Raw genomic sequence first — 26,945 nt, forward strand, 5'->3', positions numbered from 1 at the left:
CTTCCAACAACCACAGCTATGACTGACCCCCTTAGGATGTCCCACATCCAAATTACTTTTGTATGAATCAAGAGAAAACTAAAGCACACTAGTGCCAAGAAACATATGCCTCCAACTCTTGAAATGCAGGACAGCTTTTCTGAAGTCCTAACCAAATATCTTAACAAGATCCAGTCCTATTAATGAAGGTCTGGTTCTATGTTAATAAAGGTCTGTTCTATGTTAACTAAGGTCTGGTTCTAAGAGGAAGAACAACAGCAACAGCCTGTTTTCTTAAATTTGATCTAAATGAAGGCTTTACAATAAACTCCTAGCCCATTTCCCTTCAATCTTTTATTTATTCATTCAGTATACACATGTTTAATTCCCTCACTATGTCAGGTTCCATTCTGGGCCCTAGAAATAGAAAGATGAACCCAGAAGCAATCACAATAAATGGGCAATGCACCATAACTAAGGGCAGATGAGTACTCTAGGAGGCAGAGAAGGGCTCACCCACTCTGCTTCAGGGCCCTGGGGAAATCTACACAGAGAACATCACATCTGATATGGTTCTAAAGCAGGAACAGACCTTCAGCAGATGAGAAACAGAGAAAAGAACATTCAGGGCAAGCAGTATGTGCAGAGGTTCAGAAGATAACAAGGTAGCTTGTGAACACTGGAGCAAAGTGATAGGGGATAAGGTCAAAGGCTGGTTGGACAAGTTGTAAAGTGCCTTGAATAAAATGCTAGTCATTTAGAATGTCTTTTTTTTTTTTAATTGCCCATAATTTTATTAGCAAAGAAAATCACAGATGACATTTAATAGAATGTCTTCTTTAGACCAAAACACAAACAAAAAAACAAAAACAAAAACAAACATAAAAAAAACTAAGGCCATATCTATGTTTGAGAAAAGAGACCGGCACACTATGGAGTGGTGAACTTGTGAAGAATAGCATGGCCACGTGAAAAGGTCGGTGAATCCATATCATCTGTAGATGAAATAAAGTCTTACATGGACTTATGACTAATTCTTAAGTATATAGAGATGAGATTAATAAATTACAAACTCATGTAAAGCACTAATGAATTCATAATAGGGTTTTCACCATTTTCTCAGTGAGTGAATCAGAAGGGTCAGGTGACCTAAGCTCTCTCTCCATTAGGGGAGACTGTTATTGATCTCCGCTTTAATTCCACTGTGGTCTGAGAACAGTCATTGCATGATTTCTAGTCTTTTTAATTTTTGTTAAGATGTGTTTTATGGTCCAGAATGTAGTCTAATTTGGTGAATGCTCTGTGTGAGTTTGAGAAAAATGTGTATTCTGATATTGTTGGATGAAGCAATCTACAGATGTTGATTACATCCAGTTGATTGATGGTAAAGTCTTTTTTCCTTTTCAAATAAATTTTATTTCATTCATTAAAACAACATCTATATACATAAAGAGTATTATATGCATACAAGAGTTAGTATATGTTCAGGATACAGATCATTCCCAGGCTCCTTGCAATAACTTTATGGTACATTCCCTCTCACTACCCAATCCCAGAGATGAGGAAATCCTTCTAAAGATTTATGATGATACTTTGGAAAAAATATTTCCATATATTTTTCCATATTAGCACCTGAACAACTATCCATTCATAAGGATCATTACTATTAAAATTGATTTGTGATAAAAACTTTAGAGAGTAAAAAAAAAAACTTATAGCAACTTTTTGATTAAAAAACTTTGTGTTTATTTCTGAGGGGAGGTTTCAGATTTTTATTAGATCTTCACTGGGTCCATAATGCAATACAAAAAGATATATACCGGGGCACCTGGGTGGCTCAGTCGGTTAAGCGACCAACTTCAGCTCAGGTCATGATCTCGCGGTCTGTGAGTTCGAGCCCCACGTCGGGCTCTGTGCTGACAGCTCAGAGCCTGGAGCCTGTTTCAGATACTGTGTCTCCCTCTCTCTCTGACCCTCCCCCTGTTCATGGTCTGTCTCTCTCTGTCTCAAAAATAAATAAATGTTTAAAAAAAATTTTTTTTAAACAAAAAGATATATACCTCTGATTCAGAGACAGATTTTCCATTCCACTAGATTGATGCTGTAGTGAATTCAACTATGTTCTTGCTGATTTTCTGCCTGCTAAATCCATCCATTTATGAGAAGGGTGTTAGAGTCTCTACCTGTGATAGTGAATTCATTCTATTTCTTTTTGAAGTTCTATTAGTTTTTGCCTCACATATAGTTTGACACTCTGTCGTGTTAGGCACATACACATTAAGGGTTGTTAGGTCTTCTTGGAGAATTGACCCCTGTTTCATTATGCAATTCCCTCTTATCCTTGATAATTTTCCTTGTTAGAAGTCTGCTCTGTTTGATGTTACTGTAACTATTCCCACCTTCTATGGATTAGTACTAGTATGGTGTATTCTTCTCCATCAATTTACTTTTAATCTATATGAGTTTTTATATTTAAAATGGGTTTCTTGTAGGCAATTATAGTTGGGCCTTGTTTTCTGATCCACTCTGACAATCTCTGCTTTAATTGGTGCATTTAGACCCTTGATATTCAAATGATTATTGACACAACTGGATTAATATCTACCACATTCATCACTGTTTTCTATTTTTGCTTTTGTTTTTTGTTCCTATATTTGTCTTCCCTTGTTTTTCTGCCTTGTGTCATTTGAACTGGTTATCTTACACGATTCTATTTTCTCTCTTTCTTAGCATATTGGTTTTAGTTCTTTTTTTAAATGTTTTAATAAAGTCACCCTAGAGTTCACAACATACATTTACAGCTAATTCAAGTCCACTTTCATATACTACCATACCACTTCAAGTCCACGGTGAGTACCTTATAATAACAAAATAATCCTAATTCCTCCCTCCTGTCCCTTGTAAAATTGCTGTCAGAGATCTTCAGAGGAGCTATGCGTGATACTCAGAATTATCCCCCTGAGGAATGGAAGAAGGGAATATTTATATGCAAGTTCTCATCCCGGGGACGAGAACCCCACAGGGTATTATAATTATAACCCCATAGGGTATTAATTCTCTAGGCTTTCTGGGTCCACTATGCATGACTGTGGGACATCATCAGAGAATCCCGACATAAATCCAGAGAATCAATTAGGCTAGAGCTTAGAAAGTGGGCCAAGAGGATGTGAAGCAGGGCTCAAGAGGTACTTAATACACAGAGTTCCCACACAGTTTTGGTATCCTAGAAAATACAGCCTGAATCCCCATCTGCTACTCATTCCTGCCTTAGAAGGATCACAACGGCCCTTTACCGTGGCTCTTCCCAAGGCAATGTGATATGGGCCTTTTGGAGTTGAACTCTGAGAGCAGGAAAGAACACTTCCTCTGATTCTCCACAAATGTGGGCAGAGCACTCTCCAGGGATACTGGAAGGGTCTGCTCTGACAAAATGAAAAAAAGAAATTCCCCTGCTCTGATTTATTTTAAGCTGATTTTGAAAGCATGAAATGTTTCTGACTAAATACAGGCAAAAATATGGAAACAGAGTCACACAGGTCTCTCTCAATAATATCAAAAACCCCATGAGGGAAATCAGAGATAAACTAAGCCTTCAGGATACCAAAAATAACGTGGCTCAGGTGCAGGAGATGAGCAACTCCACTCAGCCCACTCAGTGTCATCTGCTTCTGCCCACTCCCCTCCCCTCCCCACCCCTGCTTTCCTGTCTCCTTTGACTTGTTTCTGACTCTCATTTGAAGCTTATTACATTCTCCTTTTCTGTTATTTCCCCTCTGTCCCTGTGATAAATCCTCTCCCTTCTCCTCACAAAGACAACTTCTCACATACCCCATGAACCCTCCAGATTGATTATAAATCTTCCAGACTCATAAACTCTGGTAGCAGCATCTGTACCACTGAGTTTATCAAGACAACAAATCCTCAGATTCAGATGTAACAAACATTTGTTCAGTGGTTGCTATGTGCTGGATGTTATTAAGATGTTATTAACCGTCAAATCAACCCTTCAAACTAAATACTATTAAAATACTATCGAATGCTAGGGCATTAAGACTCCAAGAGATCAAATAACCTAGATCACAGAGTTAGAAAACAACAGACTGCTTTGACCCAAAATTCTCACTCCCCTAATCCAGGCCTCCAGGTGATATATCACACTGTTTATATTTTATTTATGAGTAAATAAACATACACATAATGTAGCTCAAGCAGAATGCTCCACACTTGTTATTATGAAACAAACATTCTTTTACATAAGAAATAAGATACACCCTATCTGCAACTGGGGACAGCCTTGATCTTGTTAAGTCTCTTGCAGGAAGCAGTTTGCAGCTTCCTTTAAAGAAGGAAGTTCAGGGGGTGCCTGGGTGGCTCAGTCAGTTCAGCGTCCGACTTCGGCACAGGTCATGATCTCGCGGTTCATGGGTCAGGCTCTGTGCTGACAGCTCGGAGCCTGGAGCCTGCTTCGGATTCTGTGTCTCCCTCTCTCTCTGCCCCTCCCCTGCTCATGCTCTGTCTCTCTCTGTCTCTCAAAAATAAATAAATGTAAAAAAATTTAAAAATTAAAAAAAAGAAGAAGAAAGTTCGGGCTGCATGGGGAGATGAATAATGCAAGGTAAGTGTAATGGGTTGAGAAAAGACTTCTTAAGAAAGAAAATGAGATGAGAAGGTTCTAAATCAGAAATAGCTACAGATTCATTCTGAAGTGTGTCTAATGGTGCCAGTCTGATAAACTGCTAGCAGGAGGAATCCAGGGTGATGTGGTGATCCTATTTAAATCTGACAAGTGACTTATCAACTGGGTTCCTGATAAAAAAAAAAAAAAATTACACAAAGATTACACTGGCAAAAGGCTGAGAAATTAGAGTCTTGCAAAAGCACAGAGGAAAGAGGAAATTTAAATCTCCAAAAAGGTAAAAAAAAAAAAAAATTCTTAGAAAACATCAATGATTCTCAAAATATCTGTGACATGGGTTTGTAGGTATCTCCCCCTTCTGGGGAAGATAAGGGTCCTGAAGTTCCTATAGGGTAGGAAAAATGGGGCTGCAGCACAGAGGTCAGGAATGAACCTAATAAAACCCAGATGAAAAGTTTTGTGCTCACTAAAAACAATAATGGTAACAATAATAATGGAAAAATAAGTATCAATAATGCTTTGAATATCTTTAAATCAGTCACATAGGCACTATTCTTTTACTTTGAATATACTAACCCTTGATTTTGGAAACTTTTCAGAAATTTTGTCTCCTGGCAATTTCAAAAAGATTTTAAAATTGAGGCGCCTGGGTGGCTCAGTCGGTTGGGCATCCGACTTCAGCTCAGGTCATGATCTCACAGCTCGTGAGTTCGAGCCCCGCATCGGGCTCTATGCTGACAGCTCAGAGCCTAGAGCCTGCTTCAGATTCTGTGTCTCCCTCTCTCTCTGCCCTTAACCCACTCGCATCCTGTCTCTGTCTCTCTCAAAAATGAATAAACATTTAAAAAAAATTTTTTTAAAGATTTTAAAATTGAACTCTATTTCTAATATCATACACATGAAGGTAAAAGGGTCTCCTCTATCAAAATGTAAGAATACAACTTGATTTGTAATAACATATTCTAAATTCTCAAAAATGTTAGGGCTTATTTCTGAGTTATCCCTTTAGTTTAACTTGGCTTTTTTAATGATTGTATCACATTATTTTACTTAGTATAGCTTCATAGTATCTATTAATTATTTGACAGGGCAAGACCGCCTCTTTCCTCTTTTTGGCTATTCTTACTTGCTTCAGTCTCTAGGAAAACTTCAGTTAAATCTGTTTGTCAGGGCGCCTGGGTGGTTCAGCAGCCAACTCTTGATTTTGGCTCAGGCTATGATCCCAGGGTCGTGGGATCAAGCACTACATCAGGCTCCATGCTGATCACGGAGCCTGCTTAGGATTCTCTGTCCCTCTCCCCTGCTCTCTGTCTCTCTCAAATAAAAAAAATTTTTTTAATCACTGTCAATTTCTAAAGAGAACTCTTCTTTTTGAATGTATATTGAGATGGTACTTGAGAAAACTATAACTAATTACTTAAGGAGAAGAATTATCATCTTAACAGTATATCATGCTCTCATCCAGGTAGATGACTGGTCCTTTCTGTGTGGAACACTTGTTGTATTGACTTTCTCAAGCACCTTTTCCTCCCTAGTTATAACAGCACCTCTCACTTGATTTTGAGAACATCTCCTCTCATGTTACCCATTCCATGTGAATCTTACAGGCTCTCAGCTATGTTCTCTACTGCTCTGGGTTCAGCGATAAGTCAAGGTAGTGGGTATATGACCCGAACTTGGATAATCACAGATCTTCCCTGGTATTTTCCATCCCAAAACTAAAAGGAAGAGCCTTTTCTTTCTTAGTAGGTTGCTAGTGCAAGCTGCCACATCCCAATACCTGAATAAGCCTAAGAAAATGAAGCTAGTACCCTAAGGAAATCACACAAAACGAATCCTGAGAGTGGCATGTCCCTGGTTGTAATCCCTCGTATCCCCAGACCTACAGCTCTTCCATAGGTCTGTGAACTACTATGGTATCCTTGCAGCAAATCCCACTCTGAGCTTAAAATAGCTTGTACTGAGTTTCTGTCACCTGCCAACAGAAACGTCCTCCCATGTATTCAAGACTTTTATTTCCTTTAGTAAAGTTTAGTTTTCTTTGGTCCTGGCAATTCTTAGTAGGTTTTTTTCTGGGCAGTGTGTATGTTGGTCCACTCTTGTTCACAGAGTACATTTTTAGATTGTATTTTCTAAATCATTTTTACTGGGATATAAAATAGATATTTAGTGTATTTGCTTAACGGTCTGTCTCCTTACTAAACTCTTAACTCTTTTAAAGGATTTCCTTGTTTCTTTGTTTTAGTCTTTCTAAGCACATATGCCATCTACAATAATTTTCCCTTCTCATTTCTAATTGTTATGCCTCCTATTTCTGTTTGGTCTTACTGCATCAGCTAAAACTTTCAGAAGAATTTTAAACCATGCTGGCAATAGCAAGCAATTTTATCATTTTGCTAGCTTCACTTAATTTTCTATTTATGAAATGTCTATAAAATTTTCTGTTGTAGCCTTAATATAAATTTCCCTCTTATAACTGAGTTTTTGATTATCCCAAAAAACACACAATTCAGTAATAATGGCTTTATCATATATTGAGATGATCATGTATTGTTCCCCCCACCCTCTCTCTTTCTCTCTCTCTCCCTCTCCTTTTGACCTATTGACATGTTATATTAATAGCAAAATGGAAAAGAAAAAAAACTTACTTTCCAGATAGAATCAAATTTCCTCAGAGGAACTTTGTTGGAAAAATACTTTAATAAAACAAGGGATGGGGGAGGGGGGGAGGTGAAAGCCCTAAAGGCATAGATTGAAAAAAGACAACAAAGAAAGAGTTACAGGGGTACCTGGGTGGCTCAGTCGATTAAGCATCTGACTTCAGCTCAGGTCATGATCTCGTGGTTCGTGGGTTCGAGCGCCGCATCAGGCTCTGTGTGATGGCTCAGAGCCTGGAGTCTGCTTCAGATCTGTGTCCCCCCTCTCTCTCTGTCCCTCCCCCATTCACACTCTGCCTCTCTCTCTCTCTCAAAAATAAACATTAAAATATTTTTAAAAAAGAAAAAGTTAAGCTATTCTGCACATAAAATGAAAATAATTTAGAGGTAGGCAAGAACAGAAAAGGGGAAAGAAGTGGGGGAGAGAGAGTCTTCAGGACAGCTGCAAGATGCAACCATAATTGACAGCAGTAACTGAAGAACTTTCCAAAAACATATAAACCTGATACCCATGTTTGTCACATGCCGGGTAGAACTGCAATGTAATCACCTCTCCAAAACAGTATGGTAGTTCTATTTTTTTTATGTTTATTTTTGAGAGGGAGAGGGAGAGAGAGAGAGAGCAGAGGAGGGGCAGAGAGAGAGGGGACAGAGGATCCAAAGCAGGCTCTGTGCTGGCAGCAGAGAGCCTGATGTGGGGCTTGAACTCACGAACTATGAAATCATGACCCGAGCCAAAGTCAGAGGCTTAACTGAAAAACCATTCAGGCGCCCCTGTGGTAGTTCTATTTTTAATTTTTGGAAGAACTTCCATGATGTTTTCTAAAGAGGCTGCACCAATTTACATTTCCACAGTGTACAAGTGTTCTCTTTTCTCCATATCTTTGCCAACACTTGTTATTTCTTGTCTTTTTGATAGTGACAGGTGTGATGTGGTATCTCATTGTGGTTTTCATTTGCATTTCTCAGATAATTAGTGATGTTGACCATCTTTACATGTACCTGTGGACCATTTGCATGTCTTTTTTTTTTTAAGTAGGCTCCACACTGAGTGCAGAGCCCAACTTGGGGCTTGAACTCACAATCCTGAGATCAAGACCTGAGCTAAGATCAAAAGTTGGATACTCAACCAACTGAGCCACCTAGGCACCCCTTACATGTCTTCTTTTTGATTAATTTTAAATTGTTAAATAGATGAATGGCTACTATATTGGATAGCCTAGCTCTAGAAAGTAATCAGAAAAGAAAATAAACATTCAAAACTATTAATATATAGATGAAGATTAGAATAGACAATGCATAGAATGGTAATGAATTTGAATATCTCTATAAAAAGGCAATTTTTAGGGGAGTCTGGGTGGCTCAGTAAGTTAAGCGACTGACTTCAGCTCAGGTCATGATCTCACAGTTCATGGGTTTGAGCCCCACGTCAGGTTCTGTGCTGACAGCTCAGAGCCTGGAGCCTGCTTCGGATTCTGTGCCTCCCTCTCTGCCCCTGCCTTCCTCATGTTCTCTCTCTCCCAAAAATAAAAAATAATAATAAAATGGCAATTTTTAAAGGAAAATACAACAAAAGAAAGAGATACCTGTAATTCAGCAATAGCATATGATGACATTGAAACAATTGTGAAATAATTACTTTGCTAAAAATACTTTGGATCTCAAGAGTTTTATAGGCAATTATATTAAAATATCAGGCAATATGTTATTCTTATGATGACAACTATATAGAAGAAGAAAGTAAAGGCTAATCTTTATGAATATAATTGCAAAAGCTTTAAATAGAATTCTAGCAAAGCAAATGCATAAATATACAACAATAACAATACAACATGACCAGATAGAATTTATTTCGGTAATTCAAGGTGACTTCACTATTATGAAGTGTTTTAATGTATACTCCAGATGTCATATGCACATGCCTTTTTTTTTTTTTTTTTTTAATTTTGCACATGCCTTTTAAGGCCTGCATGAGACTGTCTCAAAGCTCCATCCCACACTATTTTTTTAAGTTTGTTTGTTTGTTTATTTAATTTATTTATTTTGAGACAGAGAGAGAGAGAAGCAGGGTAGGGGCAGAGAGAGAAAGAGGGAGAGAGAGAATCCCAAGCAGGCTCCTCAGTGTCAGCACAAAGCCCAACACAAGGCTCAATCCCACAAACCGCAAGAGCACGACCTGAGCCAAAACCAAGTCAGATGCTTAACCGACTGAGCCACCGAGGCATTCCCCACCTCCAAATTACTAAAATTACTTTTAATTACTAAAATTCGATCCTCTCTCTCTGTCCCTCTTGCATGCATGTTCTCTCTCTCTCAAAATAAGTAAATAAACTTAAGAAAAAAGAAAATGAAAACAGTAATTTGAAAAGATACATGCATCCCATGTTTTTTAAATCAATAAATCCAAAATATTATCATTTTAACATGTAATCAATATAAAAACGTTAATGAGATTTTGTATTCTTGTTTTTGAAAATCCAGCAAATAATTTACACTTACAACACATCTCAGCACTGGTCACATGTCAAGTGCTCAGGAGTCACGTTTTATGGGGCAGTACAGTTCTACAAAATTTATTTTGATTCATGTTTCAATTGGCTGAAGTATATATACCCTTGAATAATTCTTTCCAGGAATGACAAGGTTAATGAGTTACACATGAACAACAACTTCAGTAGAGATTTTTTACATTTACATTAAACTCAACATATTTCTTAATTCTCTTCTGTTATTTACATGCTATAGAAGAGAATTAGGAGCCAAGTCTGATAGGTTTTCTTTCTTTTGTAGGCAAACATTTTTCTTTATCTTTGTATTTCAAACATTTTGCTAGCATATATGTAATTGTGAGTTATTTTTACTGATTCTTAAATTTATTTTTCTGGAACACCATGAGCCCTTTCAATGTGGAAGGAAACTCAAGCCCTACTTTCTTCCATTCAGGCAAACTGCCTTCAACTTTATCTTTTATTATTGCTTCTGCGCCAATTATTTTGTTTGGCTTTAGTCTCAGAACATCTATGATTCATTTACACGTGTTGGTTCTTTCTCTGACCTCCTATTATCTTTTCTCGTCACTTTCAGTTTGTCTTCCAATCATTGATTATATTTTTCAGGGTCAATTCTATATTTCAACATGAATTTTCATTCCTATGTCCCATATTTACTTTCTTTTCATTGTTTCTCTATGCATCTTAGATCAAAATCAACCTGCTTCTTTTCTTATGGCTTCCTGATCCTATCTTAGAAAAGCTATATCTTCCTCCTTATACAGAATGCAAAAGAGTATTTACATGTGTTCTTTTGGCTTCTACATTAAATCAGTTTTCAGAAGGCTACCACTTCCCTATGTTTTTATTATGGCATTTCACTTCCTTAGTTTTTCCTATGTTGTTTAGAGTTTTATTTTGGACGTAGCCATAGGTAAGTCATTCTGGAATGCAAAAAGATTCATACAGAGATTATTGTTTTCCAAAAGGCAAGGTATGTAGGTCACTGTAGGTTTCACTCATTGTCTACTTGGGCTGCCAGATAAATTCAGCAGAAAGAACCAAGAGTAAGATTGACATTTATATCCAAACAGTTACCATAATAAGCAATGCATAACCCAAGCCTAAAGAGTAAGCACAAAAACATGGTGCCCAACCTGCTTCAGATAAAGCCTTGCATCTGTCTTTACCCGATTGATGGGCACAGCTCCCACATAATTTTCAAAGTCTATTTAGAAATTCATATGGTACAGTAGATCACTATATAGTGAGACCATCAATTCCAAGAGGAAAGGTCTTGATTACTCTTTGTCATACATCAGAAGAATGAGTCTGTTCAGCAGAGTAATGATGTAGACAAGATTAAAGGGAGGCTGTTTTCAAGAACTTTGACAGCATTCATTTAGTATACTAATTAAAAGAGAAGTTTATCTGTTGAGAATGAAATCTACTTGACAAACACTTTGTTAATGGTCAGTGTAAGTTGGCTACTTGAGAGTAAAAAGATAGCATTCTTTTAAGTTTCTCATAATTTAGACTTTTCACTAATTCAGACACCACCACCCCCATAATTAAGTGAAAATTTTTCAATGCATAACTACCTTGAAATATGCTAATGTCTGCAAAGCATGCAAAAATCCAAGTTTTACCATCTGCTGGATGATTCATTTGTAAATCTGCCTAGTATTCCTTTGGGAAGTTCCAGCACGGATTTTTAACCTCATTATAAAAACTTGGTAGGAATGAATTCAGTATGTATGAAAGTGCTCTGAGCACTTGGAAGAATGTGCCACATTCATCCTAGACATGTTGAAATGGTATGTGTACTGTGATCAAAAATAAAAGTGTTTGAAATGAATTGCTTGGAGATTTGGTGTTTTAATCAAGAGTTCCAGAAAAACAGAGACTTTGAGGTAACGTATTAGTCACAGAGAAGAGCTCTTTCAAATTCTGGCCCAAACTAGCCGTGGCTGGTAATAGAATAAAAACGATGGACTGTTTGTTGGTAGTAAGCTCCTTTAGGAAAAGAACTGTGGCTTACCCATTTTTATATTCCTGCACCCAACATGTCCTTTCAAAGTTATTCACATGTGTCGAAGATACCTGCTTCTGAGGCTGTAGAAATCACACTAAGGAACTTCAATAAACTTCTCAGTCTTTTCTTCCTTCCATGTACTTCAAATGTATCATGCATGGGTTTTCTTCAGTTTCTTAGCAAATGGCTTCACACCTTGACCTCTCTTCCTATCTTGCCCTATTGGACCAGGGAACCTGGCTTCATAAAGTTTACTGACCTGGAAACTAGGCAATTCTTTCATAGGTTCCCAGAAGTGCAGCTCTGAACATGATAATTTCTCCCGTTATTTCATAACTACAGGGGAGTTGTTCATAGTTTAATCTGCAGGCTGATGAACACTGAAGGTGCACATATTACAGCCTACAAAACCGGATGTGTCCAGCCTGGGCTTCAACCCAAGGCTTAGCCAAGACCTAATGCACACCATGGCAGGAACCACTACACCTCCTTAGTCTACCTGCCTGTCAGTGGGGGGAAGGCAGAGGGATGGAACGTAGTGTGTGGCACACAATAGGCACTCCATAAATATTTGTTGAAAAGAAGGTATCATGGGAAGTTGTGACTGGTAAGTCAGGGGAGTCTCCTAAGATAAAATACATCTGAATTCTTTCAAGCAAGTTAATTGAGTATGAATCTCTAAGAATTCTCCAAGTGGTAAGTGACTTTATCACCTTGTTTGGAATTGTTACAGATCTGGAACATTTCTATTCACTCTGCTTTCAACCCAATTGAACATTTACTGAACATTTACTATGTACTGACAAGCAAGGCACAGTTTCTGTTTTCAAGGAACTCAAAAATCTAGTAGGGAGATAGTCGTGAAAGAGATATTTATAATACAGTATGATGCAAGTAATAATACAACTATGTAGAAATATACTGATACCAAACAAAGGAAGTGATAATCTTGTCCCAGGGGTCAGGCTAGGCTTTACAGAAAAGGTGGCCTATGACCAGAGTTTTGAGAGATGAATGGGTTGGCTTGGTGATAAGAGGGATAGAACATTTCAGGCAGAACCACATGTACAAAGGCATGGAAGAGTAAAACAGCATGGGAGGGCAACTAATTTCATTTTTCTGAGGCTGAAATAATGAATTAGGTCATTAGAAGAGAGGTCATCTTGGGCCAGAATTTGAAGGGCCTTATGTCATATGCCAAGGATTCTGACTTATAGGCTATGGAAAATCATCTTCTGGTGTGTGGGTTTTTTTTAACTTTTTACTCTAAGAAAATTATAAATTCACATGCACTTGTAAGAGATAATACAAAGATCCCATGTACCCAGTTTCCCCCAATAGAAACATTTTGAAACACTACAGTACAACATAATAACCAGGATGTGGACACTGAGGCAGAACATTGCCATGGCAAAGGTCCTTCAGGTTATCCATTTATAGCCACACCACTTTCCTCCCAGCCCACTCCCTCCTAACTCCTGACAACCACTGATCTGTTCTCCATTTCTAGAATTTTTTCATTTCGATAATGTTGTGTACATGGAATCATACAGTATATGTATAACCTTTTGGGATTGACTTTTTCATGCAGCATAATTCTCTGGAGATTCATGTGTGTTGTTGCATCAGTAGCTTGTTCTTTTTATTGCTGAGCAGTATTCCATGGTATGAACACACCACTATAGTTTGTTTAACCACACACTGGATAAATAAATCTAGGTTGTTTCCAATCTGTGGCTATTATGAATTAAACTTCTATAACTATTCGCATCAGGTGTTTTTTTTTTAATTGTAGTAAAATATACATAATATGAAATTTACCATCTTAACCATTTTTATGTGTAACTAAGTTCAGTGGCATTAAATACATTCAAGTTGTTGTGCAACCGCCATCCCCCTTCACCCCCAAAACTCTTCTCATCTTGCATAACTGAGCTGTGTCCCCATGAAACTAACTGTCCCCTCCTCTCAGCCCCTGGTAAGCATGATGCTACTTCCTGTCTCTGTAAATTTGGCTACTCTTAAGTACCTCAAGTAAGTAGAATCATACAGTACTTATCTTTCTGTGACTGGCTTATTGCACTTAGCATAATGGCTCAAGATGCATCCATGCTGTAGCTTGTTTGAGGCTGAATAACATTCTACTGTATGTACATTTTCTTCTGTAGATATTTGGTTCATCCATTCATCCACCTGGGCTGATTCCACCTCTGCGGTACTGTGAATAACACCCCAGTTCTTTACCCAGTTCTTTGGGGTACACACCCAGAAGCAGAATTGCTGGATCAAACGGTAATTCTATTTTTGAGTTTTTGAAGAACTACCAAACTGTTTTCCATAGCGGCTACACGACTCCACATTCCCACTGGGTTCTAATCTCTCCATATCCTTGCCAATATTTTTGGGTTTTCTTTTATTTTTTTTTCTTTTACACTAGCCATCCTAACAGGTGTGAGGTGTCACATGTACAGGTTATTGTGTCTTTGTGTCTCTGGAATAAATGCCTAGAAGTGCAATTCCTGGGTCATGTGGTAGTTGCATTGTTTACTTTTTAAGAAAAAACAGCCAAACTTTTTAAAAGTGGGTTGCCACCAGCAATGTATGAATGATGCTGGTTCTCTGCATCCTTGCAGGATTTGATGTGGTCACTATTTTTTTATTCTGGTAGTTGTGTCTCACTGTGGTTTTAATTTGCATTTCCCTAATGGCCAATCAAGTTGCACATCTTTTCAAGTACTTACTTATCATCTATGTATCTGCTTTGGTAAAATGTCTCTTTCTGTCTTTTGGCCATACTCTGAATGGCTTGTTTTCTTTTTTACTTTTCAGTTTTGAGAATTCTTTATATAATACTAGAACTCTGTTAGATAGCATAATTATTTGCAAATATTTTCTCCCACTTTCTAGCCTGTCTTTTCAACATCTTAACAGGGTCTTTTGCAGAACAAAGGTTTCTCTAGTGTTAGTGAAGTCCAATTTATCAATGTTTTCCTTTTATGGATCATACTCTTAGTTCCAAGTCTTTCTTGCCAACCCTTATAATCCCGTGACTTTTTTCTGTTTCTTTTTTTTTTTTTTTTCTAAAAGTTTCATAGCATAAGGTTTTATCTTTAAGTTCATAACCCACTTTGAGTGAATTTTTGTATAAAGTTTGAGACTTAGGTTGAGGTTTGTATTTTTGCCTATGAATGTCCAAATACACTGGCACCATTTGTTGAAAAGGCTATCTTAGCTCTATTAAATTGCTTTTATGCCTTTGTCAAAAATCAGTTGGGCATATTTGTGTGAATCTATTTCTGGCTTCTCTATTCTGTTCCATTGACCTATGAATCTATCCTTTTACCAGTACCACCTAGTCTTTATTACTGTAGGTATACTTTAAGCTTGAAATTGAATACACTGATTCCTTGCACCTCATTCTTCTTTTCCAAAATTGTTTTAGCAACTCTAGTTCCTTTGAGATTTCCATATAAATTGTGAAACGATCTTGTCTATATCTACAGAAACTCTCCTTGGGATTTTCATAGGAATCGTGTTAAATTTGTATACCAATTTAGGGAGGACTGACATCTTCACTATGTTGACTCTTCCAATCCATGAATACAGTCTATCTTTCCATGTATTTAGATTTTCTTTGACACTTCATCACCATTGTAGTTTTCCACGTGTAAGTCTCATATACATGTTTTGTTAGATTTATACCTATACATTTCACTTTTTTTGAGCAATTGAAAATACTACTTTATTTTTAATTTTGATTATTTTATGTTTATCTCATATCTTATAAGCTTGCTGAATTCACTTATTAGTTCTAGAAGGCTTCTGATAGATTCTTGACAATTTTCTGGATAAACAATCATGCCTTCTGCAAACAGAGACAATTTGATTTCTTCTTTTCTAAACTGTATGCATTTTATTTCATTTTCTTCCCTTATTGCACTGGCTACAACTTTCAACACAATGTTGATAAAAGAATGTGAGTAGATATCCTCATCTTGTTCCCAATTTTAGGGGGAAAGTATCAGTCTTAGAATAACGTTAGCTGTAGGTTTGTAGTAGATGCTCTTTATCAAATTGAGGACGTTCCCGTATATTCCTCTTTCCCTAAGAGCTTTTATCATGACTGTTTAACATCATCAAATGCTTTTTTGACATCAATTGATATGATCATGTGATTTTTTTCCTCTTTAGCCTGTTAGTATGGTGAATTACATTAATTTTCAATGATGAAAGAGAATCAACCCCACTAAGCATGATGTACAATTCTTTTTATATTGTTGAATCATTTTGTTAATATTTTGTTTAAACTTTTATATCTACACTCATAAGGATATTGGTCTATAGTCTTTCTCTGGTTTTGGTATCAGAGTAATACTAACTTCATAAAATGAATTGGGAAATATTTCCTCCTCCCTATTTTCTGGAAGGGAATATGTAGAATTGGTGTTAATTTTTCTTTAAAAATTTAGTAGAACTTTCCAGTTAAACTAACTGGGTGTGGAGATTTCTTTGGGGGAATTTTTAATTACTAATTCAATTTTCTTAATAGTTATAAAGCTGTTGGCTATTTCACAACTGGCAAATTGTAGTGGCTTGTGTTTCTCAAGGAAATGATCCATTTCATCTAAGTTTTAAGAGTCCAAGGTCAGGCAAAAGTCTCAGATCCAACTCCCCACTCTGCCCAAGGCCTGAAATCCTTACCCCATGTGGATGTCAACATATACACTACTAGATCCCATGGGCTTGGCAACATCACCGCCACACAGCATAGCTGCAGAATCAGCAGGCATGTGTACAGCTTGCTGTACTAATATTAAATTCCTCCTTCATTTACACCTGCAGAGTTCCCTTTCTTTATTACAAATTTAACTATGCACTTTAAAGTATTTTTAAAAATATTTTACTCAGTATCTCTACATGCTTATAAAAATGGAGGGGTTTCAGGCTACCCTAGTCCACCTTTCGCTGAAACCAGAAACTTCACCCTAACTTTATTCAAAGGAGCATACATTGAGAGCGGAAAGGAGGAGGTTCTTGGCATGCAATAGCCAACCCATATCTTCCTTACCCTCCCTGAGGTTGCATTGCACACAAAAAATTTCTAATAAGATTTTTAAATTGTGTAAACCTGTACATATGTAGTAAGAAGTAAATATTTGCTATTATCTCAACAAGCTGGATTACAATTCTCCCTAGGGAAAACGAAATTAGTCTGCATGAAGGGAAAAAAAAGTCAAAAGGAGTAGAGATGAAATGCTGAAGGCAAAAGTGTCAGCAGATACCAATGCAATTAATGTGATGATCAAGCTACTCTGTGTGAGAAACTGGGAGGAGGGCCTTTCAATTCCTAAGAGAGAAATGGAAATACGGGCAAAGAAAGGAGGCAGCTAGGGCGAAGGACTAAGGGGTGGAAGGCCAGGTGCTACATGGGCAAAGTGGTCTTTAAAAAAATCATCAGTGGTGGGATGGATGAAAGGGCTGTTGAGAACAGGACTGTGAATTATAATTGTCTGCATGCAATGGCATATCATAATCTCTCTCGTGGATCTCTCATCTTCAGTCAAGTTCTGCTTTGACCAACAGCCTTTGGTTACTCCAAAAGAAGAGAAGGGGCTTTGCTCCACATCTGAGTCTATGTCAGAGCAGATAAGACAGCCAGAGCATACAGAAGGAAACAATCAACAGAGGTAGGAAATCAGGTCAAGGAGAATAGTAGGTCAACCTAGGTATTCACAGAAACATGAAGGAGCACTCTGAACTTCCAAAGGGCACACAATAGCAATTTGGGCCTATTTACCTAGATCTCAATGGGCCAAGAGCCTCCAGCTGACGTGTGGGCTACATACCATCCACAAGCTCCTGGAAGCTACTTATAGCATCATCAGAGAGTCCACTGGTGAACCAATGGCCAACATATTGGGGACCAAGTGATACAGTGGATATATTCAAAGACCTAACCATACACATTCAAAAAGAGAAAATCAAAGTGAGTCTCAGTTCCCCAAACACAATTATACTCCAAGCCTTCACTATGACCATAACCATCAACCCTTTCCAGGACAAGCTGAGTTTTCCCCATTAGACCAGTTCTTGCAGAAAGCTCATGACACCCTGACGGGGATGCCATAAAGAGGATTTGGATTTTACATGAGGTGGTGAGGTGGACTAGATAATTTTTAAGTTCTAGTCTAACTTGAAATTGTTCAAATGTAAGATAATGGGTTGATATATCTGTTTACTGAACCAAACAGGTTTGCTTGGCTGATAATAACTATATCTGATGAAAGAGATGGAGAAAAGGAGTAAGATACAATCTGGAACCCCTTGTGGTCAGGCAGACGGATCTTGGGTGAACAAACGTTGGGGAGTAACTGTCTATGGTTCTGAAACACAAATATGTCATGACAAAAACTGCAGTTTCAGGATGACGGTACACGTGACTGGGAGGTGCAAGCAAGAGGCCAGTGGACCAGCAAATAAAGGGCTTATAATGACCTTGTTGTGAAGGGGGAAAGGCCAGGAGTTGGCAGGAAATGGCTTTAGAAAGAGAAGGAGAATTTGATTCAAGAGATGATGCAGAGCAGTGCCAGTTCCAAGGGTTGAGTAGGGGTACATTTAGACTCTCTTCCCCGTACTCACCTTCAGCCATTAAATTTTAATTTATTAAAATTTTATTTTAATAAAAATAAAATTATTTTTATTTTAAAATAACAAAAGACTATTCTTTGAGAAGGGCAGTTAACATTTGCTCTGTCGTATGTGTATCTAATTACAAGTGGCTATAGAGAAATACTAATAATAATGCTAATAATACTAATTGTATGATTCCACCTCTACCTTCACCACCACCATCACAACTAAAGCAGTGGTTCTGAAAGTGGCATACATCAGAATCACCACTAGCATCTGCTGGGACCCACCCCAAGAGTTTCCAATTCAGCAAATCTGGTAAGGGGTCCAAGTATTTGTACTTCTAACAAGTTTCAGGGACCCCACTTTGAGGACCACTGAGCTAGATCACTACCCTTCATGTATAGAAATTTTAGAACTGGCATTGTTGAAGCTAAAATTCCAGTTTCTGCTGAAACAAGTGGGAAATGAAGATATTCAGTCCTTAAATACTGTTAAGGTGAGACCTAGAGCTCTATAGAAGATCTGAACTTTTTAGAAATAGACTTGTTTAAGACAAATCAGAAAATCTCCAGATCCAGGTCCTTCCCTGTCCTGGGCCCTTTATACAGCTCTAGCTCATTCCCAGTACATGCTCCTGAAAACACTGAACACCCAGCCACCAGCCACAGCCCACTGCTCACGGCATCTCTCGGCCCTTCTTCCCACCCATTTTATCTCCTCCTTCTTCTCATCATTATGGTTCCATAACCCATCCAACTCCAACTCAAGCTCCTAATGCTTGCAACAGGCCTCCCTGGCTGTGGCCAGCAATTTCAAAAAGTTCTCTGGCTGGACTCTAGCACTCTGTCAGACAGGATTTTCAGTGTGCCCTGGGGTTCCACAATGGGCACCACCATGTAATAGGTGCAGGCTCACCCTCTATCCCAACCCCAGACAGAACTCACCCTCACTGTACACCCCTATCTGCCCCTGCCCATTCTCTGCCCAAGGAAGGGGATCATTCACCCACCCACATTATATACCCAATACAAATGTAGCAAGTGACCCTCCCTTTGCTTTAACATCCATCCACCCAAATTACTCCAGCTCTTCAATAGGATAATCTGTTTTCAACACTATCTGGATTTTTACCTCTAAAAGCAAAAGAGGTCAAATAAGACTCCATTTCCTTACTGCTTTTATCCCACTATTTTCTTTCCAACCATTGCTCATCTCAGGGGAGAAATTATTCTCTCCTCAATTAGAGAAGTAATAAAAACTCTAGAATGGAGTTTCCCAGCTACACAAGTTTGGGGGCCAACACCTCCCTCTGCACAGACTCTTCCAATGTCCTGGATAGTCCACAAAAGTCCACTGCACTGAATGCCTGCCTCTTTTAAGTCTCCTAGAGTACAGATGCACACAAAATTCTGGGCTTCTGCTGCCACATTGTGGCCATATCTGAACACTGCATGCAGCCCTGAAAAGTACTGCCTTTTTTTTTTTTTTAAAAAGATATAATTGACATACAACATCTTAGTTTCAGGTGAACAACATGATTTATTTGTATACATTGTGAACTTATCACCACAAAAAGTCTAATTAACATCTGTCACCATACATAGTTACAAATTTTTTTTCTTTTCTTGTGATAAGAACTTTTAAGATCTATTCTCTTAACAACTTTCAAATACACTATACAGTACTATTAACTATCATCACCACGCTATACATTACATCCCCAGGACTTATTTATAACTGGAAATTTGTACCTTTTGACCACCTTCTCCCATTTCACCCATACCCACATCCCCTCCCCTATCTACCTCTGGCAACCACCAATCTGTTCTCTGTCTCCAAGTTCAGCTTTTTTGGTGGTGGGGCAGGGGTGGGTATTATTTTACATGTAAGTGAGACCATACGTATTTGTCTGTTTGACTTTCTCTGTATGACTTGTTTCACTTAGTATAATGACCATGGATGGACCTTGAAGCCTTTTTTTTTTTTAAGATTAGAAGTTACCTTGTCTACCTGTTAACCTCCACTCACTCCCCAAACCTCAGCTAATGCTTATCTCCTCCAGGAGGACTCCCTTGAATCTACTCCCATCCCAGGTCAGATGAGTTCTCTCCATCTGGCTCATGAAGTTCCTTGTACAATCTCTAGCATTTCCTTCTACACACTACACTGGAGCCACTGACTTCTGCATTGTCTGATCAGATTGTGAGCTCTCTGAAAACAAACTTACTCTCGTGTGTGCCTCTAGGGCCCGGCACAGAAGTCTTCAATAAACATATGTGAAAGGAAGGAAGGAAGGAAGGAAGGAAGGAAGGAAGGAAGGAAGGAAGGAAGGAAGGAGAGAATGAAGGGGGGTGAAGAGAGAGAGCAAATGACCAATATTTGTTCTAACAGATCGGGGACCTTGTCACATGTTTTTAAGTATTTTATCACTCACCCTGGCATGTGATCAACCACAACCACTCTGGAAATAAGTTATAATATCGTCCTGGAATGTAGATGCATAAAGTGTGACTTAGAGGGGTAAGTTTCCTGCCCAAATTCACACAATTCAGAATTCCGGGACAGAGAACCCAAGCCCAGGCCTAACACCAGAGCCTGAGCCCTTAATAGCTTCTGAACACCTTGACATTCGTGTGTGGGAGACCCTTGAGGACACGCTCTGGAGTGGTTTCAGGAGTGTGTGTACTGGCAGTGGGATAACATTCCCCTGCTTATGAGGTGAGGATAAGGAAGAGAAGTGGGGAACAGAGCTGGAGGGTCCTAGTTTACTTTGTCTTCACTCAACAAGCAGTTATTCTACACCAGGCAAGGTTAGTACACAGCTCAACCAGGTGGGGCCCTTGGCCTCCAGGAGCCTACTGTCTACTGGAAAGACTGACATACACATAAGACAGACATCTCCAGGGAAAAGCTCTCCAGGATGGCACTGGAGGGTAGCCATGCCAGCATCTCAGATGTCTGGGCCAGCAGGGGACCCAGCCCCACAACCAGCTGACTTCATCCCAGAAGTCCAGGAGCCCCAGCCTAAGGGGAGGCCCAGGAGCTCCTCACCTGAAGGTCCAGCTCTTCACAGCACAGCCATGGTCCCCAGAGGTCACCTCCATCTCCAACAGAAGGCTGAGTTGCCAGCCAAGTGTGAAAACCTTTCAAAGGCTTCCCCATAATCAGGGTCCACTCTTTAGGCTAGTACAAAGACCCCTCTTGGCTTGACCCCAGGTTGCCTCTCTTTTGTTCCATTTACACACTGAGAATATTTTTTCAGGTGTCTGGGGGAAAAAGTTAAAAGGTCTGATATCAGTCATTTTCACCATAATAAGAATGAACCCTGTGTCCTCACTCTGGAGAGAATTTGCATTTCAAGTCTTCAAGTGATTCCCTTATTTGAGGGAATTCCTGATATCAGTGAGCTGGTGGAAGGGATGTTTGAGGAAAAGGTCTTCCCAACCCAGATGGAACCAACTGTAGTGACGGCCACTATGGTGTAGATCTAGGATGCCTGCCCTGAGCTAAAGTTTGAGCATCTCCACTACCAAGAAGGCAGACCCCCTAGTCTCTGAGCTACAGAGCTGGCAAACCCAGCCCTTAGACCAAGAAGTAATGTGCACTGGGAACAGCCAGGATTTGGAGTTAGGAGACCTAGAATTCCATCAGTGAGAAATTCTCAGTGTTTTCTCCCAACTTTGTTGTCCTCATTTGTAAAATGGAGACACTGGTTGTCAGAGAGTTTTGCATGCAGGACCAAGGTGAGGTGCTCTACAGGCTCATGCCCCCACCCCGACCCTGGCTCTGATGCATGGGAAGGAAGTCCCCACACACAGGACCTCCAGCCCCAGGACAGCTAGCCTCATAATGGGTGCCATTCTAAACCATCTGCTGGCCCAAAGCCAACGTGCCTTGGACTCATACAGTACCTTACAGTCAGGGTCACCCTCAGTTCCTCATTCTCTTGGACACTGTCATTTTTCTGTAGGTTTTGGAGGGAAAGATAATATTCTCCACTGCTTTGGAATCTCATCCCCCTCCCTGTCTCCTTCCTTCTCCTTCCTCACCTCCATTCCTAGAAGAATGACTTTCTGGTTACTCTCCATGCCTGTGGCTGTTAGTCAAATGCTCTGATTAAGGTCAAAAGCCACTGCTAAGCATAAAATGATGGGGACGGGGTGATGAAGGGGCCATGATAGGATCCAGAGACTCACAGGAGTCACTCCACAGAGTCCACAACCACAGCACTGCTATTTCATGGCACATTAAGTGTCTCCAGTCTAAAGGTGACAGGAACTGAGCTTGACCCATGGGCTTTGGCATCAACTTCTTTGAGGAAGGTTCAGTGGTTCTGGGTGGTGGTGTCAGCCTCTGAGAGACAGAGGTTCCAAGAAGAAAGCCGGGGATGGGTTGCATTGCAGAAGTGACCAGAATAAGGCCTGCAAGGCTGGCAAACCAACTGGTCAAGCATGATCAGAAACCAGCCCTTGGAAAAGCTAGATGTTTTCATGAGTTCTACACTCTACTTCCCTCTGCTTCTCTTTTGGGATCTCTTAATATAATCAACACAGTTCACCTCTGTTGCAATATGGGGAAGCCAAGAAAAGTATATTGATTCAAGCATGGGCAAAATCTCTGGAGAAATGAGCAGCATATTCCAGAAGAATAAGGAATCAGAATGTGAGACCCCACAAAGGGAATGAAACCCCTGGGATGACTTGGGAGGCCAGTGGACCAGCTCCCCTCCTTCCCACCCTGAGCTCTTTCTGCTAACCACCCCACCTCTTGAGTCCAGCTTTCAGAGCATCTCCAACCTATGTTCTCATTGCCCACTCCCATCTAGCCTAAATCCATGCTGGGTGGTGCACACTGTCAGGGCTTTCTGTGTGTCTCAGTGGGGGCAAAATTAGAGTGTCACAGTATTTCATCTTCTGGCCTCCAAAGAAAAGTCTGTCAACCAAATCCTTCCACTCTTCCCAAAGTGAACATTCCATTCACACCACAGCACACCTTCAAGGTCATTTTCAATTTGGTAAGTAAAGTCTCAATTAGACAATGCTACATTAAGAGTTATCTTTTTCTTGGGGCACCTGGGTGGCTCAGTTGGTTAAGTGTCCAACTTCAGCTCAGGTCATGATCTCGCGGTTTGTGAGTTCAAGCCCCACGTCAGGCTCTGTGCTGACAGCTCAGAGCCTGGAACCTGCTTCGGATTCTGTGTCTCCCTCTCTGTGCCCCTCCCCTGCTCATGCTCTGTGTCTCTCTGTCTCTCAATAATAAATAAACGTTTTAAAAAAATTTTTTTTAAGAATTTTTTTCTTCATTATGCCCTGTTCAATCCCCAGAGCCTCTGCCAAAAACTATATATATAGGGTGCCTGGGTGGCTCAGGCAGTTAAGCACCCAACCCTTGATTTCAGCTCATGATTTCACAGGTTTTGGGATCAAGCCCCATGTCACGCTCTGTGCTGACAACTTGGAGCCTGCTTGGGATTCTCTCTCTCTCTCTCTCTCAAAAATAAAGAAATAAACTTTAAAAATATTTTTTCTTCCTAAAATCCACCTCATATTTTCCATCTAGTATTTGCTACAAAAAAATTTAGTAGCTAATGTGCCATCTAATTTTTTTTTTCCAGGACAATGCACTGGCAGGAATTTTTTTTCCTTTTTTTTGGTCCAGAATCACAGAATCAGCCCAACTTAATTGGTTTGTCACTAATTACTTTTTTTCCTAAAAGGATATTTTTTCTTTCATCTCTTCACTTTTCTCCTACTAATAAGCTTTCAAGTGACATATCCTCTTTTCAACCCAGACACACAACTTAGAAGTTGTGGAAGCCATTTACAAGTGAAGTCACCCTCTTCTGTCTGGGAAGGGACCGGCTGCTCCAGGTTTCATTCTGGCTTCACGGTGAAAGGCCCCCATCCCGTCCTCTTCCTACATCTCCTGATGAGCATCAAAACTTCGGGCACTCCCGAGGAGATGCACGCAGCACAGTGTGCCCAGCGTGGCTGAGTTACCATTTCAGCTTATTAACTTGCCTGACTACTGCTTGGGAGATCAAGAAACAAAGGGACTAAAAGCATATTCATCATCCTCATTGAGCCGTGGGATGAAATGCTTATTTTGGGAAGTAATGGTTCCAGGTAGGAGGGAAGTGAGAAAGGAGTGTTTTATTACACACCTTCTAAAATGTGAGCACTTAATGCTCTCGCGTTATCATCTATCATTACAGTTCTATAAAAGCCATTTCTAGGAACCAATCCCAAAGTTTTGAAGCCTTCCCAAAAGAACTGGAAGGCAGAATTTAGAAGAAGGCCCTCTAAATAGAAAAATACTTTTGATTCTACACATTAAGGCTTACTATGGCGGTATCCACACCCAAAACTCGATCCACCTTAGGAAATAAGGCCGTGACAGGGAATTTGTGTGCCATGACTTCCAAAGAAGGTAACTTTTTTATAAAGGAGAGAAGATGGGTACGGATTCCCTATTTTTCGGAGGGAGAAAACTGAGGCCCAGAAAGTTTCAGCGAAATTACTCTAAGTGAAAGCGAGCAAGTCATGCTGGTGCTGGAAAGAAAAATCCTCCTGTTTTGATTTCCTGCTCCACCATTTCTCCACTCCATGCCTGTCTGGTTCGGGGAGCATCTCTACCCAGCCCCGCTCAACCTCTGGTATTTCTGAATCTGGGTTTTCATTCCAGAGAGAGCATTCACTTGTCGCATAGTTTGCTGATCACCCTGGCACAGAAAACACTGAGAGTCTTTTGACTCCCATTCTCCCACTAATGATCAAGACCTAAAGACAAAAGAGTCAAGTGAAATTGATGGGGAGCTCCAAGGCCCTTACAGGGATCCCTGTGCCCAAGGAAAAGCATTCAACCTATCTTCACAATGTTCACACAAGCTTCAAAATGTCACCTAAGTGAGGTAAATTTCACACAAGCTTCAAAATGTCACCTAAGTGAGGTAAATTTCACACAAGCTTCGAAATGTCACCTAAATAAGGTAAAGCCAGTGGAGCTAGTCCAGAAATCCACTGTGGGTGGTGATGATGCTTTCACACATGTGTGGACCTTGGCAACTACAAGCATTTTACATACTCTTCCTCATGCTGTCGTCATAAAAAGCCCGCCCCTGAGTGCAGAACTCTCTGAGAGGACTCCCAGGGCAACAGTTCTCAAACTCAAATGTGCACAGAAATCACCTAGGGATTTGTTAAATTCAGATGCTGATTCAGTGGGTCTGGGGCTCTGCATTTCTAAAAGTCCCCAAGCAATGCCAATCCTCCTGCTCCCAGGACGGACCTCACTTTGAAGAGCAAAACCCTAAAGCACAGTTGGATAAACTACAGCTCTAAGGGTTGAAAGGGCAATAGCAATGAATAGCTCACCCACGATGGGGCTCAAATGAAATATTAACCCATTAAAGACATTTCCTATATTACTCTATTATCGACAGTGTTTTACTGACAGCTGGCAGGATTACAAGTGTGGACTGCGCAGGCAATAAAGCCTCTGAAGGAGCCCAGGAAAGGAGTGAAACAAGATCTACTCACGAGAGAAGCGGGCAAGTGGTCTGGCAGGCTTGTCTCCAGCTTCATTTGCGACTGAAAAAGAAAAGCAGACAATGCAATAAAAGCAAGGCACATATGTCCACAGAATATGTCCAACCTACAGCTAATCCTCTGGGGGATTTCACATTAAACTATGTTTGAGGATCTTTGTAAGAAAATAAAAGCAACTTCACTCTGTCTATATTCACTCTGCCTATATTCTCTGTCTATATTTCCATTGCTGCTCTCAATGTCTAAATGAGGACAGATGTCTTCATCATTTTGATTAAGTGCATTTGAATAAAGCTGGAGAGGACCTAAGCAATTTGTAATTTCCTATGCCTCAAGGTGGAAAGTGGCTTGCACCCACACATTAAGAGGCATGAATGTCTGACTTCCAAACCTGTATACGTCCTTCTGGTTCAAGCTTCCACTTATCAGGCTGTCTTAAAACACATAAATGCACCCCAACCACTTAACATAAAACCACTATGCTCAGATGGATAGGGCCAAAGCCAAGACAGGATTTCAGAAGGTAACAACAGGGTTAGTTTTTATTAAGAAAGATATTTAACTTTAGACACTAACAAACAAGGGAGTTCAAAAGAGGGGATCAAGAAAATTCTTCAGAGAACTGCTCTAGAAAACCTTACCCTTAAAGCTTCTCAGCAGGGCACTTTACCCTCCTCTGATAAGCGTCTAAATAATTTGTCATGTGGACAGAGTCATAATTAATATCCCCTATATTTATGAACACCACCTTTGTGAAGAAAAATGAGATCAGTCATTAAGTGGAAACACAAGTTTCATTCACTTTAAATATCACTTTTAATGCCCATAAGGATTATAGCTTGCTTGTTTTATATATTCATAGTAAACAGGCACGATAGTTGTGGTCAACTTGAACAGAACACCCAAAGCAATCAACTGGAAAAACCTGTTCATTTCAGCTTAGAAAAAAACACTCACTAGACAGGCAGA

General features: G+C 39.7%; 1 protein-coding gene across 8 annotated transcripts in view; it reads right to left on the bottom strand.

Moving 5' to 3' along the window:
* PDE1C (phosphodiesterase 1C) overlaps positions 1 to 26,945 on the bottom strand; it is a 509,522-nt gene that overhangs the window by 391,144 nt on the left and 91,433 nt on the right. For all 8 annotated transcript variants that reach the window (XM_019443747.2, XM_019443746.2, XM_019443745.2 and 5 more), the window contains exon 2: positions 25,968 to 26,018. In XM_019443747.2, coding sequence (XP_019299292.1) covers positions 25,968 to 26,018 — 51 coding nt within the window. The remainder of the gene's footprint in view (positions 1 to 25,967; positions 26,019 to 26,945) is intronic.

This window comes from Panthera pardus, unplaced genomic scaffold, assembly GCF_024362965.1.
Source record: "Panthera pardus isolate Hobbes unplaced genomic scaffold, ASM2436296v1 HiC_scaffold_8, whole genome shotgun sequence".
NCBI lineage: Eukaryota > Metazoa > Chordata > Mammalia > Carnivora > Felidae > Panthera > Panthera pardus.